The sequence below is a fragment of the Asterias amurensis genome, chromosome 1, assembly GCF_032118995.1.
Source record: "Asterias amurensis chromosome 1, ASM3211899v1".
Lineage (NCBI taxonomy): Eukaryota > Metazoa > Echinodermata > Asteroidea > Forcipulatida > Asteriidae > Asterias > Asterias amurensis.
The window spans coordinates 7,382,866-7,400,056 of record NC_092648.1 but is presented as its reverse complement, the minus strand read 5'-3'; the positions used below and the strand labels follow the sequence as shown (position 1 = coordinate 7,400,056).

The 17,191-nt window shown below is 37.5% G+C and overlaps 2 protein-coding genes across 3 annotated transcripts in view; one reads left to right on the top strand and one right to left on the bottom strand.

Annotated features, from left to right (window-relative positions):
- LOC139944494 (cytoplasmic dynein 2 light intermediate chain 1-like) overlaps positions 1–17,191 on the bottom strand; it is a 416,808-nt gene that overhangs the window by 157,609 nt on the left and 242,008 nt on the right. The window lies entirely within an intron of this gene.
- Positions 1–17,191, top strand: part of LOC139944443 (clathrin heavy chain linker domain-containing protein 1-like) — a 70,469-nt gene that overhangs the window by 9,662 nt on the left and 43,616 nt on the right. Inside the window, exons 2-6 of one of the 2 annotated variants that reach the window (XM_071941471.1) lie at positions 3,967–4,121; positions 6,651–6,864; positions 11,014–11,201; positions 11,855–12,003; positions 15,956–16,157. In XM_071941471.1, the coding sequence (XP_071797572.1) occupies positions 6,670–6,864; positions 11,014–11,201; positions 11,855–12,003; positions 15,956–16,157 (734 nt within the window). In that variant the 5' untranslated portion in view covers positions 3,967–4,121; positions 6,651–6,669. The remainder of the gene's footprint in view (positions 1–3,966; positions 4,122–6,650; positions 6,865–11,013; positions 11,202–11,854; positions 12,004–15,955; positions 16,158–17,191) is intronic. The other variant, XM_071941465.1, reaches the window with a different exon arrangement.

Here is a 17,191-nt window from a genome sequence, read left to right as displayed (position 1 = left end):
CTTATTATAGCGAATCGCAAAATTTCAAGAGAGGGCGCTGTTGAACCCACACAAAGGTATAGGCGTTGCGAGCCCGAGTCGTAGAAACTGGTAGAAACCGCCCCATATTCCTTCCCAAAATGCATTGCGGTTCTGAATCGCGATAAACCTTATGAAAAATCTTGTGCGAATGGGCCCAATGTAGTGCTCTGCTCTGGAAGCAAAGATTTAGTGCTTAGAAGAAGCAGTGAATTCTGCGCTTACGTCAAGCGAAATACACTGCTTAGCAGGGATTTCTTTTGTTTGTGTGCTTCCAAGCTCGCACATTTTATTCCGCGCATGCACATTTAGCAGAAAATGGTGATCGTAGGTGCAGAGGTTGGTGGTTACGAGTTCAGTAAAATCCACTCGAACTAGATCAAACATGAAACCACCAACCAAATACAAGGATTTTATCATTAAGTAGTTTGTCACATGGCAATAGACTCTAAAGATACTGGCATGAACTCAAGAAACCAACCAAATTAAACAATCCTGAGTCAAATGCAAGTTTTTACATTATTCAACTAGGGACCACTCATCTTATATACCGCCCTCTATTGACAGTGAAAATCCTTGCAGCACCATATCTCAAGAAGTGCAGGACCAATTTTTACACTGTCTGTAGTGAAGACTCCTTGGGGCATGGACATTAATTTTGAAAAACTGTGACCTCAAGTTGACCCCTACTTCCGGGTTAACCGGAAGTGGGACCATATCTCAAGAGTTACACAACCGATTTAAAAAAAAATGTTCAGTTAAGACTCCTTAGGTCTTAAAATTTGTTGGGAAAAACCGTGACCTTATTTTGACCTCTTCTTCCGTGTCAACTGGAAGTGGGACCATATCTCAAGTACCATTGAACCGATTTTCAAACTTTTTTCAGTTTAAGACCCCTTGGGCATTGGAGATTAGCCTTAAGTTACCGTGACCCCATGTCGACCTCTACTTTCGGGTCAATCGGAAGTGGCACCATAACTCAAGACACTATTCAACTATTTCAAACCTTTTTTTCAGTTATAGGCTCGACCTTTGGTCATTTTAGCACATAATCCAAGCAAAACAACACGGAACAGCTTTGTGTTTGTTCACAAACACCTAATATCTAGTTTTTATTAAATTTTTAAAATTACCATGTAGGCCTAACTTGCAAAAAAAAAAATGTATATAATATATATAAAAAGTGTGAATAATTACTGGCTTCCAAATCTGATTGTTTTTTATTTTTTTAATTTTTTTTTTTCTTAATATTTATAATAAAGCGTATAAATAAACAGTGATAATGGGAAACTTTAGACTATCTGCCAATCACCAAGAGAAGGCACTCTCCACCAGGTAATGTCAACAACTTAGGAAGAGGAGAAGCATGAGTGACGGTCGCTGACAGCAAATACCTTGTGTTTTGCGTGTTTTTGATTTTGTATTTAGATTTAGCCAAACTGTATTTTGTTTCTCATAACACAATGCCAGCATAAACCAAACTGTTCTGGAACAGGACGTACTGGACACGAGTTCCCCAAGGATAACAAGCGAGTGTGCATGAGGTTTTGGGAGTGTTTCTTCTAGGGTAATTAGCAAAAATTCCAAAATGCTGACCTACCAAAAAACGAGAAGAAATCTGAAGTTTAGTTGTATGACAATGTATGTGATTTAATTTTCAAGAGGCTGAGAGACTTCTAAATATTTTTTTAGTATTTTTGAATGTTTAGCACCATTGTTTGCTATAGGAGTTGTGCACCCTTGCCTGGTAGGTCTGCTGCCCTCTAGTGGCAGAGCTTTCAAAAAGTCTCCCATTGAATCAACAAGCTGATGTTTAAATTTTAATATATTTTTGATACGAGGGTTACAAAATAAAAATCTCCAAAAATATTAGAAAATGATATAAGGCACATGGCTTCTTTAAGCTTCGGTATTTTTTTTCAAGAATGCTCAGCAAAACATTCAGTCACATGATTTTGGTCATCATGAATTGTGAATTGAAATAGCGTTTGATGAAACTTTTTCGGTGGGCAAATATTTTTATATGGCCTCAACATTATGACATATTTTTGTACCTTGTAGAAATGCCTAAAATACCAAACTTTTTGCATTTCGAGTGCAAATGACCAGTGGAGCCTTACGTGATTCTAAGTTTTGGTCACAGGAGAGGAGACTCTTTGCTTGGCAAATAAAACCACACAATTTTTATCTAGGGACTGTTTATATCGCGCACAGAGAGGTAAAAGAGTTGCCACGATTTTAGGGACACCTTGAAAACAGGACCTCCTACGATACCTTCTTAATTTAAAATTCTCTTATTTTATAAGTAAGTAATTGATACTTGGTACTTGGTACTTGGTAAATTTTCCTCCTGAAGCTTCCGCTGGGGACAGGAGAGCGTCGTCTAATTCGATTTTTTGTTGTTGTCGTTTAGGCCCAGATTGTGAATGTAATTACTTTTGAAGATTTGGTGGGATTTGGAATCTATGAGGGATTGTGGAAGATAGTTTCCATAGTTTCAGTGTTCTTGGAAAAAAAGATTATTCGTAGATGGTAGATGAGACGCTGGGTATTTTGAAGTGATTGTTCTCAAATTTGGCTATGGTCGGCTTTGATAACACCATTGATCATCTTGTAAAGTGTTGTTAGCTGAGTGAATTTGTCGTTGACTTTGAAGTGTGTCCCAACCCAAGGATACGAGCATGCTGGAAACACTGCTTGTGCGGGAGTAATCACCACAAACGAAGCATGCAGCTCTTCTCTGCACCATTTCCAGTGATGTAATCTGGTTTGCTTTGTGCCAAGCAGCGGTGCCATATTGGAGGTGGGGTTTGACAAGGGTGACATAAAGTCTTTCTTTGACTGTTTTAGAACACATGTGAAAGTTTCGTTTGATGAAATTGAGGATCCGGGTAGCTTTAGTAACTGCATGATCGACTTGATTTTCCCATCCAAGGTTTTGATGAATAGTGATGCCCAAGTAAGTGAAGCTCTTTGTCTCTGCCAGTGGGGAGTCAGACATAGGAAATTACGCCAGGATTCCGTTTGCGAGACAAGCGCATTGTCTTACATTTAGCTATGTTGAAGTTCATTCCCCATGTTTTGGCCCATTAGGTTAGGTTGTTGAGGTCGTTCTGAAAAAGTCCCTTGTTTCTGTATATTAAGCAGTCGTCTGCGAACAGCCGGGTTACTCTGCCCACCTCATTGTGAATATCATTGATAAAAAGGTGGGGTCCGAGGACTGTTCCCTGTGGTACGCCACTTATTACAGAATGCCATGTGGAGACGGTTGGAGAGGAATGATGCAATCCAAGTCCCAGTTTTACCACATAGTCCATAGAAGTTGAGTTTGTGAAGTAGTTTCTTGTGCGAGACGACGTCAAAGGCTTTCGCAAAGTCAAGGTCTGCTACATCAGTGGTGATATTGTTATTGTGATTTTGGGCTAGGTCATTTTAAGTCAGAACAAGTTGGCCTACGCCACGGGTGCATAGACTTTTCTGGATCTGGATATTGTTATACTCCAATAAAAACGGATACCCGCATCGCATCAGAGTTTTATGGCCTGACCAATGACAATGACATGATTATTTTGCTCTGGTGGGATTCTTCTTACATTATTCGGCCATTACTAAAATACTTTTCTCAGATGACACTGACTGACCTGATATCAGACAATAGGACATCCCACATTAAGAGATATCCAATTTTAGAAGACTTGATAAATCGTTACTGTGCTTGTGATAATGTCTTACAATATAGGGCATCCATCCCACTATGGTAGGTTATCGACCCTCTGTTTTCGAACCCAATTGATTCCTGTTTACCACGAGACTGTGCAAGCTCCACCGGTGATAGAAGCTGTTTTTTACTCATGGTCTGTATTTTCGTCAGGCTTAATCATACTGATTAAATATGATAAATTTAAAATCATACTGCTTAGCTAGCTTGAGTTTTATTTTCCTTTATAGTCACTCAATAGATCACGTCATGTGGTCGACTGCGAAGGTGTAAAGAAACTCCTTGCAAAGATCAAACCTCACACGGCCTGTGGTCCTGATAACCTGCCAGCCTGAAGAACTTGCATCAATCTTCTGCTTACTATTCAATGCCACTCTCCATCAAGGTAAGATTCCACATGCAAACATGGAAACCAGCTAATGTGACACCAATTATCAAGAAGGGCGACAAACACAGACCTGAAAACTACCCCCCAATATCTCTCACTTCAATCATCTGCAAGACGGCTGAACATATCATCCACAGCCAGACAATTCAACATCTTGATGCCGAAAACTTGTTAACAGCCTGCCAATTTATATTTTAAAGCGTTCCTGCGACTCACAGCTCCTGATCACAGTAGATGACCTAGCTAGAGGACTCCGAGACAAGCAACAGATCGATGCTATCCTATTAGCCTTCTTGAAGGCATTTGATCGAGTTCCACATGAGCGTCTACTACTTAAACTTCATCACTATTGTGTCAGAGGCCTGCTACTCTCTTGGATTCGTGATTTCTTATCAGGACGTACCTAACAAGTCGTCTTAGAGGGGAAAATGAGCAACGTTGCCAGCGTCACATCAGGGGTTCCTCAAGGTTCTGTCCTTGGTCCCCTGTTGTTTTTAGTATTCATCAACGAACTGCTTGAGTGTGTTAGTTCTAATACGCCTCTATGCTGATGACGCCCTCCTGTATAGACCAATCCAATCCCAAGATGACATTACCATACTACAAAAAGATCTTGCCAACCTCCAGGAGTGGGACAAGAAGTGGTTAATGCCTTTCAACACAGCCAAATGTGAAGTTCTCAGAATCTCCAAGAACAGTAACAACATTTTGAAAAAAATTGAATTTGACTGAGCGCCTGACAGCGGCCACTCAAATCAGCTCTTAGTTTGTTTGCTAGTTTATCAGTACATTGCCCAATTTGTGTTCTAATTCTTATACAACTGGATTTGTTAATACACCTGGAATCTACAGGACTTTTTCTGTGTTTCCTGGAGTCATCTGAACAGTGAAAATAGTGAATTTCTGTTGGAATTTTTTTTTCACTGTCTCAGTTGAGAATTCTGGTGTACAAAGTTAACATACACTAAGGCGCCTTGTCAAAACCTCCTGAGCGTTCCTCCGCGGAGAGTCCGCGGACTGGACAGCAAATACCGCCATTGCTAAGGACCTCGGACAGTCCGCAGAAGAACAGTCATGTGCGTTGAAGCGCGGCGAAGTTAATGAGCTATCCATGCCGGGCGCTGTTGTTGGTATAACAATAAGCTTCATGAATAAACAAGTTGTATTTTCAGGTCATGAATATCAGCGGCTTGGACGCGGACTGGCCGTGCTCTCCCAGAACAATACATTTTCTACTCACGAATACCATCGTCCTGGAAGCGGACAGGCCGCACCAACAAGACAGTTACACCATCCAGCGCATGTGATAATCAGGGAATGATTGCGCCTGTATCACATCGCAATTTGTGATGCAATTTTGATGATTTGCTATGCAATTCTAAAAAGTGCATCACAAATGTTGCGATCCAATTTGCGAAGCATAGTTTGCAACATTTGTGCTTGATACAAAAATATTGATTTTTAACTTGAAACCATTCACATTAAATCAATTTTCCCGCAAAATAACCGATGCTAAATTATAAGAAATCATCTCCTTAGTTCGCACAGTAAAAGGAAAACCACACAATTTCGAGGCAATATCATGTGGATCAGTGTATTCTACTTTTAAAACATCTTTCCAACCATGCATTTTATAAAAAACGGTAACAGACGGTTTGTATAGACCAACTCCTCCGATCCAAGGCAACGTGTTCCTTTTAAAAGAATTCCAATAGAATGTTGTTCGTATTATTATTAGAAATTTTAAGTTTAAAGGAACACGTTGCCTTGGATCGGCCGAGTTGGTCTTTGAAAAGCGTTTTGTAAACGTTTGATAAAATGCATAAAATATGATTAGAAAGAAAGTTATTTTAAAAGTAGAATATAATAATCCACATAAGTATCACTCGAAATTGCGAGGTTTTCCTTTTATTGTACCTCGCCAACTAACACGGTCGGTCATTTATTGGAGTCAAATTTTTGACTCCCATAAATGGCCGACAGTGTTAGTTGGCAAAGTAAAAGGAAAAACACGCAATTTCGAGGCAAATTTGTGTGGATTATTATATTCTACTTTTAAAACCTCTTTCTAACCAATGCATTTCATAACAAACGGTTTCAAACCCTTTTCAAAGGCCAACTCATCCGATCCAAGGCAACGTGTTCCTTTAAAGTTTTGAAATATTATTTAAACAAAACCAAACTCTTTGTCACTGGTCCCAGTTGAATGAGCTGAAACATGAAAACCTTAAACCGTCATAATTCCTGATTGCAATGATGTACCGATTTGAAACTTAAGTCCAATATTGCTTCAACATGTAAAGGGATGTTTTCTACTATCATCATCATTAGACCGTGTAAGTTTTAAGTAAATCTGTGAACTTCACAACTTTTTTTCTTACCAACTCTGTAATATCCCTTTAAATACTGAAGTGCCTGAGTACTTTGTTTTGCTCCGCGGACAGTTGAGTGATATTCCATCAGTAAGAACCTACTCATAAAATGTAAGCACTTGTCTTGTTTCTTAAATAATTTTTTGGGTTTCAGATCCATTTGTAAGACCAACATGCAACAGCAGCAACAGCAAGCAGTGTCTCCAAAGAGGCCAGTTCTTCCACCTATTTCATCAAATGTGGACAAGGACCATACCTTCGTAAAGGATCTGATAGAAAGTGCTTTTCTTGAATTGGAAAAGCTTGATTGTCCACCAGAAGGCCCTCATCAACAGAGATATTCTGTGTTTAAAGATGTATTTGGTCAGGTAGGTACTTTCATTGAATCACCTTTCCTTTAACTCTTACAGGGAGGGGGCTGGCTTCTTTTTTTTGCACTTTGAACCTAAAATACAAGCTTTTTGAGGTACACTTTTTGAATACATAAAATAGATGTAATGTCTGCACATTAAGCCCTCACTCAAGGTGAGTCATACCACTGGCTCTTCATACAACATCAAGACCGACTCTGAATGTAGCACGTCTAATGTAGTCTATGTCATATCATGTAAGAGATGTGAGCTACAATATGTGGGAGAGACTAAGACCAAACTTAGTCTTCGCTTTGCGAATCATGTCTCTTCCATAAAGACTAAGAAACCGTACCCAGTCTCTATCCACTTTAACAGCCCCAATCATAGTGTTAGTGATGTTGAACTTCTGGTGATTGAAGCTTTCAATGGTGATGACACACACCGCAAGAATAGAGAATCACACTGGATTCACCAACTCAAGACAGTCAAACCCTTTGGACTTAACATAAACACTGGTATCAAATAACTTCCCATTACCCTCCACTTCACTTCGGCCTAAGTACTTATATGTTGTATATATTCATAAAGTATAAATTAATCTTGTTTAAAGTTGTTTTTATAAATTCATCACTGTAACTATCTGATGTAAGTAACCCCCCCCCTCTTTTTCCACATGAAAATCATCATACCTTTGATCTTGCTATTCTTATTAATTTACCATTGTTAGTTGCATCATGATGCAACTTGCTCTCTAATCCTACCCTTTCATGTTGTCCGGCATTGTTGTCGAACAATACATTTACCACTTTTATGGTCCAGTAACCCATCCTTTCATTCTAAACATCCTTTGTCCTCGCCACTCTACTCCCATTGGTTCACAGCCACACATTGTCTCTGAAATAGAAACTTTGATTGTCTGTTATTTTCCCGCTTCTTTTGGATCCTTTCCTCAATCCCTTTCCCCCTCTCTTTTTTCTATAAATGAATATGTATTTGTTTGGACTTGTTTTATGCCTCTGAAGAAGGTCCGGTTTGGATCGAAAGCTAAGGCCATCTACCCTATTCATTAAATAGATGTAAGATATATATTTTCACTTTTCGGATTGCATGTGAGTGATGTCGTCAAATTGTGATTGACTGAACTGTTGACGCCATTTCACATGGTTCAGGGGTTAGATTTCCTTCAATATAAAACTTGAACTTCTCGTTTGAACTAGAATTCAAGGTTAAATTGGGTCACACTCTGTAGGATTTGTTTTCCGCAATAGCTTCTTTACGGGGCAAAGATCATGTTTGTAGCATCTATGGTTCTTGATATATTTTACTATTTTAATATAAAACTTAAATTAGCAATTTGGCGTCATCATTCCATAAAGTTTACGTTGTTACATGTATTACACGCTGTGTAGCAAGTTTCAAGTCTGTACAATCTTTAATTTTGGAGACAGCAAAATAATGTTGTTGTTCATCATATGAATGATTTTCGTTGTAATAAGCTATGATGTCATACCGGTTATCATACTTCTAGAATGCTCATGAGCTAAACAAAGTATTATTTTAGAAGTTTATATGTCAAGTCTGTACTGTTAGCTTGACTTTTGGAGTTTGTTCACCTAAATATGGCTTCTTCGAATTATGGACCTTTTTACAACCTCAAAATGTCATTTTTCAAATAAAACATTTTGGACCTTTTTTAAAAGATATTTTTAATAATTTTAGTTAGTTTTCATCTTGCAGTGGTCAAAGGCCTATAAAACCTACAGTGAAACCTGTGGTTATTTAAAGAAAGTGGACACTATTGGTAATTGTCAAAGTCTAGTCTTCTCACTTGGTGTATCCCAACATGCAAAGAGTAACAAACCTGTGAAAATTTGAGCTCAATTGGTCGTCGAAATTGCGAGATAACTATGAAAGAAAAAACACCCTTGTCACACGAAGCTTTGTGCTTTCATCAGGCTTAAATTTTGAGACCTCAAAATCTAAATCTGAGGTCTCAAAATCAAATTTGTGGAATATTATTTCTTTCTCGAAAACTGCGTCACTTCAGAGGGAGCCGTTTCTCACAAGGTTTTTTACTATCAACCTCTCCTCATTACTCGTTACCAAGTAAGGTGCTAATAATTATTTTGAGTAATTACCAATCGTGTCCACTGCCTTTAAATTTAAAAAAACACATTATAAAAAAATCATTATTTTCTATGGTGGGGCTCACGTAATGTACCTGCAAATAATAATTGAACAATCTGAACAAAACACCGAACACAGAAAATATAAGAGAGCCACAAATTTACAGAAAAACAAAGCAAATATTGGTTGTCATTAATTTATTTCTGGCACAGCACTACTGTAATTTCTCTGATTATTGCAGCCTCTCATACCTAAAATCTATCAAAAGTAGAAACTTTGTCAAGCTTCCACATTTTTTTTTTTCAGTCATAAACGACAGATCTTAAGTGATGTTCGCGAAAACTGACAGAATTTATTGCAAAATGTAAAACGTACTTGAACATAAGTTGATTTAGTTTCCAAAAACTAGCGTTCGGAAGGAAGTATTTCCGTTTTTAATCATCTGAAAGACGATTTGGTTAATAGATCTGGAGCTATCCGTTCTTGACAGATTTAATTGCCTGAGATCGCGCAGAAAAACTTGTAATTATTGCGCGTGTTCCATGAAAACATTGAGGGTGCCTTACTAAAATCGGAAGATTGAGGGGGGTACGTCTCGTGTCAAAGGTTAACTTACAGGCCGATCGGAAATTTGGGGACGTCACGCGGAAACATTAACGGACAATGAAAAGTTCTTCACTTGAGATTTGAAACACCGATTACTCTTATTGTTGACCAGGTATTGCAGCAATCATTGTTACAAAATAATCCCTATTTAAACGTGTTTTCAGCATATTTTTTCTGAACTTATTAAATGTTAAAAAATTTGTTAACGTACATACATGTTTCTTTTTGTTGACATTTTTTTTGGGTCATTGTCAGATTCTAATTGTTTTTTGTTGGTAAAGTTTTTTTATTTTTTAACATCCACTACCTGCGCATTCAAAAGATAAATAAATACCCACTGCAAATATGAACATTTGATCATTTAAATACCTCACTTATTCAAGAGGTTGTTGAGGTCCGTCAAAAATGCTGACGTTAGGGACTCAAAATCTTCTACCTTGATCTAGTTGAATTGTGTATGATATCATACCAGGTACCAATGATCCCAGAAAACACTGCAATCTGGGATACTGTACATGTACATATATGAGTCCCTTCAATTCAAGAAGTAATTTGTTTTTAACATCATTCATGTAACAATTATCAACTTTTTTTTCATGTTATTTCATGAACTCTTAACATTATTTTCTCCATCAGAATCTCATTTGTTTGATTGAAATATTGTTTCTCGTCCTCTACTAAATGTTATTTTGTTTGATCCAATAAAGGTTCAAGGTACATCATGTAGGCTTAGTGTCTGTGTAAAAGTCACAGGCTCTCACAGTGTCTGGTTGAAAATCAGCTGTATGGTTAATGTGTTTTTTTAACAGTTTCATTTAAATGGAAGGTCTGTGCTAGGTGTAGTGTGATGGTCTACTGCCTCAAGTTCAGATTCAAGGTTTGGGTAATACAATCATAAAATCAAACAGAAACAGCTTTGTTTGTGTGCTAGGGACAATGACCATGTATTTATAGCATTAAGTTTGCAATTACTATTGATGCTTGTTTTTATACAGTTGGCACTACTCTGTGTCTTGCTATGGTAATCATATAGTCATACCAAGATTCAAGAGAGAACTGCTGGCGGGAATTACATTAGAGTAATATATTAATATTATTATTGATTTATTGAAAGTGTAAACATGGCAGCCAAAAACCAAAATAACGATGCATGCAGAGAATAAAAAACACTACAAGGTTTAACAATTTGTTTGCTTGAAACATTTACACAAAGAGTCCCAATTGAGATTATCCTGTTCACGTGTATACCGAAGTAGTTTGAGGCAGCTAATAGATAATGTAAATATGTAGATATGTAAAAAGCATTTGATCATTTACTTGATAAATCATCTTTATGGGAATAATGTCCTTATGTTAAATCTGCTGAGGATCAGGACAACTGTATCATGTTTTGTTTGGAATGAAACATAACGCTATTTGTATTTGTTGCAGCTTGTGGAGTACTTGTCTGCTTACCGTCCACTCTTGACGTCAATAAAAGCAGAGTTTGAAGATTGTATACAGACCATTGAACGAGGGCAGCAAGAAGCTTTCTTCTTGTCAGGAAAAGTAAAAACCATGGCTGCCGAACAAACAACTCTTAGCTTTTATACCAAGAGAGCTGATCAACTGAAACAGAAGTAATTGTCATATTTTATTTTTACAAAAAACTTTCAATCTTAACATACATGTATAAATCAAGTAGATCACAAAAATGTTTTCTTGGGCTTGGACCTGTACAATGGTTTGGACCTGGATTGGGACTTATACTAGGATTGGGACTTGGACTTGGACTGAAATTAACACCTATTTAATCAATGGAGACCCGCTGCTAAAATTAGGATTTCAAATTGCCTGTAGCTATGTAGCTCGGTGGTCTAGTAGTAAGATATCTGCTCGAGCAATGCAAATGTCATGGGTTCAAATCCCATATGAGTGATTTGCCACTGAATTTTTCAACAGTGGGAGAGAACGTTTACATGTAGTCATTGTTTGAGCACATCAATTTAAGGGTAAAAAAACCCATATTATATTGTTTCCTGATGCAAAAATTTACATGTATTAAATGACGATTTAGTCAGAGAGGCAACATAATTTTAAGCTTGCAACCCATCACATTCCCTTTTGATTTTGTGTAACTTTGCTTCTTTATATATTTGGTTTGCGGTAACACCATGTGTGTATCTACTTGCCAGGTAGAGTAGTTCTTAGGGAACTGTCTTGCTTTATTCTACTGCCGTGGAGTAGATAGACAATGCCTCAAATCCTATATTTGCTTCTTTATTTGTTGTAGAATATCAAAGATTGAGAGTGACAATGAGCGGCTCAATTATGAAATTCAGTCCATCTTTAAACAACATGTGAATCAGATAACAGCAATGCAAGAAGAAGACATCACGCCAAAAGTCAAGATTCCAAGCGTGCCTAATAGACTGCTGCCAGGTAAGTAATTGTTGTTGGATCACAGGTTACTTTTTGAGCAAATTTGTTCAAGGTATTTGATTGTAATTTTACAGGTATTTTATAATACTGAGTGCTTTGATATGCCCCTAGGGGTGTGATAAATGCTACATGTATACAAACCCAGTATGATAATCGGAAGTATCTGAGTAGCCTTTTGTTCAAAGCCATTGTTCATAGAGTTCAATTCAGGGGTCATGTTTCATTTTCTACTCTGTAGCTAGAATGAATTTACAAGCAGTGGCATAGCTAAACATTTTCTGGGCCGAAGAAGTGCAAGATTATCATTAATCATTCGTTAGTAGTTCAGTTACTTTGCGCAGAAAGTGTAAGCAAAGAACACCACGGGGATCACCACGTGGATCACCACGGGGATCGGAATTACTGGAGGCACAACAGAGCTGGAAGTGGGGGTTATTAGAGCATGTGGGACAGAGAGAGGGAAGGGAATGGCAAAAAATTACGGAACAAACTAAAAGGGCGGGGGAAATAGTAGGAACAGGAAAAAAAGAAAAGGGACTAATGATGACATGGGACAGGAAAATAATAAACTGAACAGGGGAAAATACACGAAACAGAAAACGAACCACTAGCGGGACACCGCGAGGAACGGGAAAACATGAGTTCAATTACAGAAAATAGCTCACCTCCGATACCTAAAAATGCATTTACAATGCGCGAGCGCAAGTGACTCCGCTGAACAAAAACAAAGCACCCTTCCTTGCACTGCAGGTCCCGTACGTACACACAAATAACGCCCTCCTTTTTACAGCGCTCATAGTGTCAAGTTGTTTTTTTCCAAGCTCTCTGAAAACAACGTAGCGTTACACACTATCCTGGTGTCATATGTTTTCAGTTGGATAACAGGAAAATTGTTCACAATCAAAAACTGAATGGTTTTTTTCAAATCATCTATCAAATTTTTTAACAATAACACTTACACTTCATGGTGTGTTGAAATTTTTAAAGTTTTGGTTTTACGTTGCGAGAGACAGTCTGTCATTAACAGTGCTTATAAAAATGCATGCACCACATTGGAGCAACATCATATGTTTTCACACCTTTCATTGGTTGGTATTTTATTGAATATTCAGAAGCTAGTATGGCGTGCAAAATAAATCAAAAATATTATTCAATTACTACTTAACAAATTTAATTACATTTTTGTCCTAAGGCATTATGGCTACTATATAAGAATCCAGAGATATCATAAAGCATGAAAGTAAAAACACCCCACCCCCTTCATAACAATCCATTTTATTATTTAATATTTATTACGCTTATCGGAATTTATTACAGTATGCAGTTAATAAAAAAAAATTGTTTTTGTCATTTTCACTTAAAAAATATTTTAATTTTTTCCCCATATTGGCACACCATAGAATCCCAAATAGTAACCACCTCACGTGATCCATCTAGTGACTAAAGCAGAATGAAACTCAATCTAGCAGATGGTAATTTTGTTTTGAACTTTCGAGGTTGGATGATGTTTCTTTGACTCATTTGAATGTTGGCATAATAATGCACTAGTGATTTGTACCAAAAATCAATCATTTTATAAATGTTTGAGTATAACCAATGACAGGAAACTTTATTCTCAGCGTGATTAAGCCTGATGAAAATACAGACCGTGAGTAAACTGCATAGCTTCTGTCACTGGTGCAGCTTGCACAATCTCGCGGTAAACGGGAATCAAAGTTGGGGTTCGAAAACATATGAGGGTCGATAAGGTATGACGCTACGATAATAGGCAAGCAATCCAGTTTCCGGACAACTCCGTTACGATGTCAGAATCGATGAAAGGAAAGAAGAAACCTAACAGAAAATATAATGTAGATCCTGCAGTGGTCTTCGTCTTCAGTGTAATCTGGAATAAAATCTGCTTCCTCCGTCTTCTACTTACTGAAAGATCAAATACAAGTTTATAGGATTTGAGGCATTGCATGGTGAGGTATCAATATATATTTGGTTTGCAGTAACACCATGTGTGTATCTACTTGCCAGGTAGAGTTTGTTCTTAGAGAACTGTCTTGCTTAATTATACTACCGTAGAGTAGATTGTTTTGGTGTTCGGGAGACTTATCAGTTCTGAAAAGAACTGTTCTGCTTATTAACTATTACCTGGACGGATGGTATAGAAGTAGACTGGGACTACTACTTTGGCTTATAGGATCATAATTAACTGTACTACCGGTGAGTAAGTTCTTGGGTTTGGTCTCAACGTTTGGACCAGCTTGCTCTAATCAAATACAAGTTGTTATATAAAATGCAGTGTAGTTAATTCTATTATGAAGGAGATTATGCTCACCAATTTTGAAAAAATTATCATAAACTCTGTCACAGACATCTAGTAAAAGTGTATTTTGAGATGTTTTTAATCTGCCGCTAGAGGGCGCTCTTACATTTTGTGACATCATCAGGAATATTTTGTAAAAGCAGACCTTTTCCAGACCTTTGCCAGACCTGTATTCTTTAATGGTAAAGCATAAAAAGGTGTACGTATACATGTATCAACCTTAAAGCCATAAAACAACGCCCATTTCAAAGTATTTTACAGGTACTTCCAGTTTAGACTGGTCAAAACGTCAAGAGAAGGTCACCAACATATCCATTTTTGTAAACTACATAAAGCCCTTTCATATGATGTATAGATTGTCAAAATGGCTGATGTGGTTGAGGAAATAGAAACTTTTGAAATATTGATGACTGTAGAAGAGACTAACTAACCCAAAGGAAAATGTATGTTGAAACGCCGACTATACACGAAGCACACATATAGCGCAATCACTGGAGCTTGACTCTGCAATGCATATTAATGTGTTCGACCAATGGGGGAATTGCATAGTTCTCTAGACATGAATTTTTAAATTTTCAACCTTATTTTGACCCGGAAGACAAGGTCAAAATGGGGTCATGCCTGTAAGACATTTACAGAGTTTTCGATGCAGTTGTGATGATGTACATGTATTTATTGTAAAAATCTCTCATAATAAATTTTGAATTTTCATATTTCAAGAATGGATATATGTCATCATGACGTAGCTTAAACGGTTTGCTCTCCTAATAAATATCTAACTGTGTGTGAAGTTTCAAGTTCATACGAGTTTGGAAAGTGTGCTTTTGTTAGAGGCCAAGGGACGCTGAGAATAAAATATGCAAATGCAAACTTTGACCTTCCGGTACGAACATAAGGAGAGGTCATACGGACTATAGGCAAAAAAGGAACTTATGGCTAAAACAAAGGAATGTTGTCTGACCAATATCTCGAGAAGTACCTGTCATATCAATTCCAAACTTGGTTTTGAGGATTGGTCTTTGTGGATTGGTCATGGGATCCCCAAGAAGCCTTTTGCTTTTGGACCCTAGGCCAAACTTTTAGATCATAATGACTAAAGCAAAAGAAATGTTCTCTGAGCAATACTTCGAGAAGTTTGTCATATCAACTCCAAACTTGGTTTGTGGACTGTTTTGGGGATCCCCAAGAAGCCTATTGCTTCTGCACCCAAGGCCAAATGTCAAGGTTATTACGGCTAAAACAAAAGAAGTGTTGCCTTCCGACCATAACTATCCCCTCTGCCTTCCCTCGCCTCTCCTCACCTTTTCACCTATCCTTCCCCACTCATCTTTCCTAGCCTTCTACCCAACCCACTTCGACCATGATTAAATCTCCTTAACAAAAAATTGAGTTGAAATTTGTGTGTGGGAGTGGGGGGTAGTTGAAGCGTGTATGAGTGTTTTCACCCATTGGTCTTTCCAACATACATGGCAGAGTATCCACAGCACAACATTGCACAACACTGGCTAAGATTAATTGTTAAAAAAAAACACCAACACTATTCTATGTGTCAAATGTCAAGAAACAGACTGGCTTGCAGTACATTTATGTTTTTAAACATGACTTTTCCTGGTTTTTTTTCTGTTTTGTGTTTACCAGGATTAACACTAGAAGAATCCATTGATATTGAGCTTTTGTGCAAAAAGCTATGTAGCTTAGAACAACTAGTAAAGGATTTACATCTTGCAAAGAAGACGCGTTATACATCCAGGGACCAAAAGAAACAGTTAAAAGTTCAGCTGGCCAGCAAGAGTAAAGCTAAAGACCATGTAGTGGAGAAGAATACGCAGTTGAAAGCAAGGTTTGTTTCTTTTATTTTTATTTGTCGGAACAAACCTAGTCCTCTTCTAGTGTTCTCAGGGATAAGTATGGCTAGTAAGTATGACTAGTTGACAAATTTAGGACTAAACTTAGAATTGAAGAATTTAACCAAAACTCTATCAATCTACTACTTCACTCCCAGAGGATCCACCTCTTCCTCCACCCTATACAAGACAAAGCTTTTATATACACTACCATACATGTAGATGTTCCTGTCTTGGTCAGTTCAAGAGTCATTAACCCAGGTCCATCACACCATCAGGCTTTTTAATCTCGCCCAATTTCTTCCAGTTCCTATATTGAGCAAATCCTACTACCACAATATTATGTACAAATTTCCCACCATTTACGTTAGCTTACCATCTCGCTGTCACAAACAGCATCAAAAAAAACATTCAAAAGTTACTACGGTTGGTCGTCATCGCATGCAGGGTATGATAGTGGCGACTTCACACTCATTTTCGTTCATATTATTTTAGTTACCAATCTCATCTCTACGATCCCATAAACCATCGCAATCGGGATTTGCCTACTATGACGTCTGTATGGACAACTGAGTGTCACGCGGTACAGTTCAAGGCACCTTATACCACATACATTCTACAGTTCTTTGGTAGAAATGTGTTCCACGGCTTTTCCATTGCTTCATGTGTGGATATGTAGCGGCAAACATTGGTGATTTTATTTCTGCAAGCAATTCAAGTGCTCGCCTTTCTTTTGTTTGTTGAGTTTGTTTGAATATTTAAAAGTTATGCAAACATACAAAACAAATACTAAGGAAAGTATTAATTATCAAGATCAGTTTAAATTAAGCAAACAATTGTTTAATATGGTAAATCACTCTTGACATTTTAAATTGGTTGCAAATTGTGTGAATTATGATTTTACATTAATTAATTGAAATATCTATCCGACCATATTTATGTCACAATCACAAAAAACAAACACTTTTTTTATAGCACAAAGCTGCCTAAATTGCCCAATCCAATGCAACGTGTCCCTACAAGTAAATGC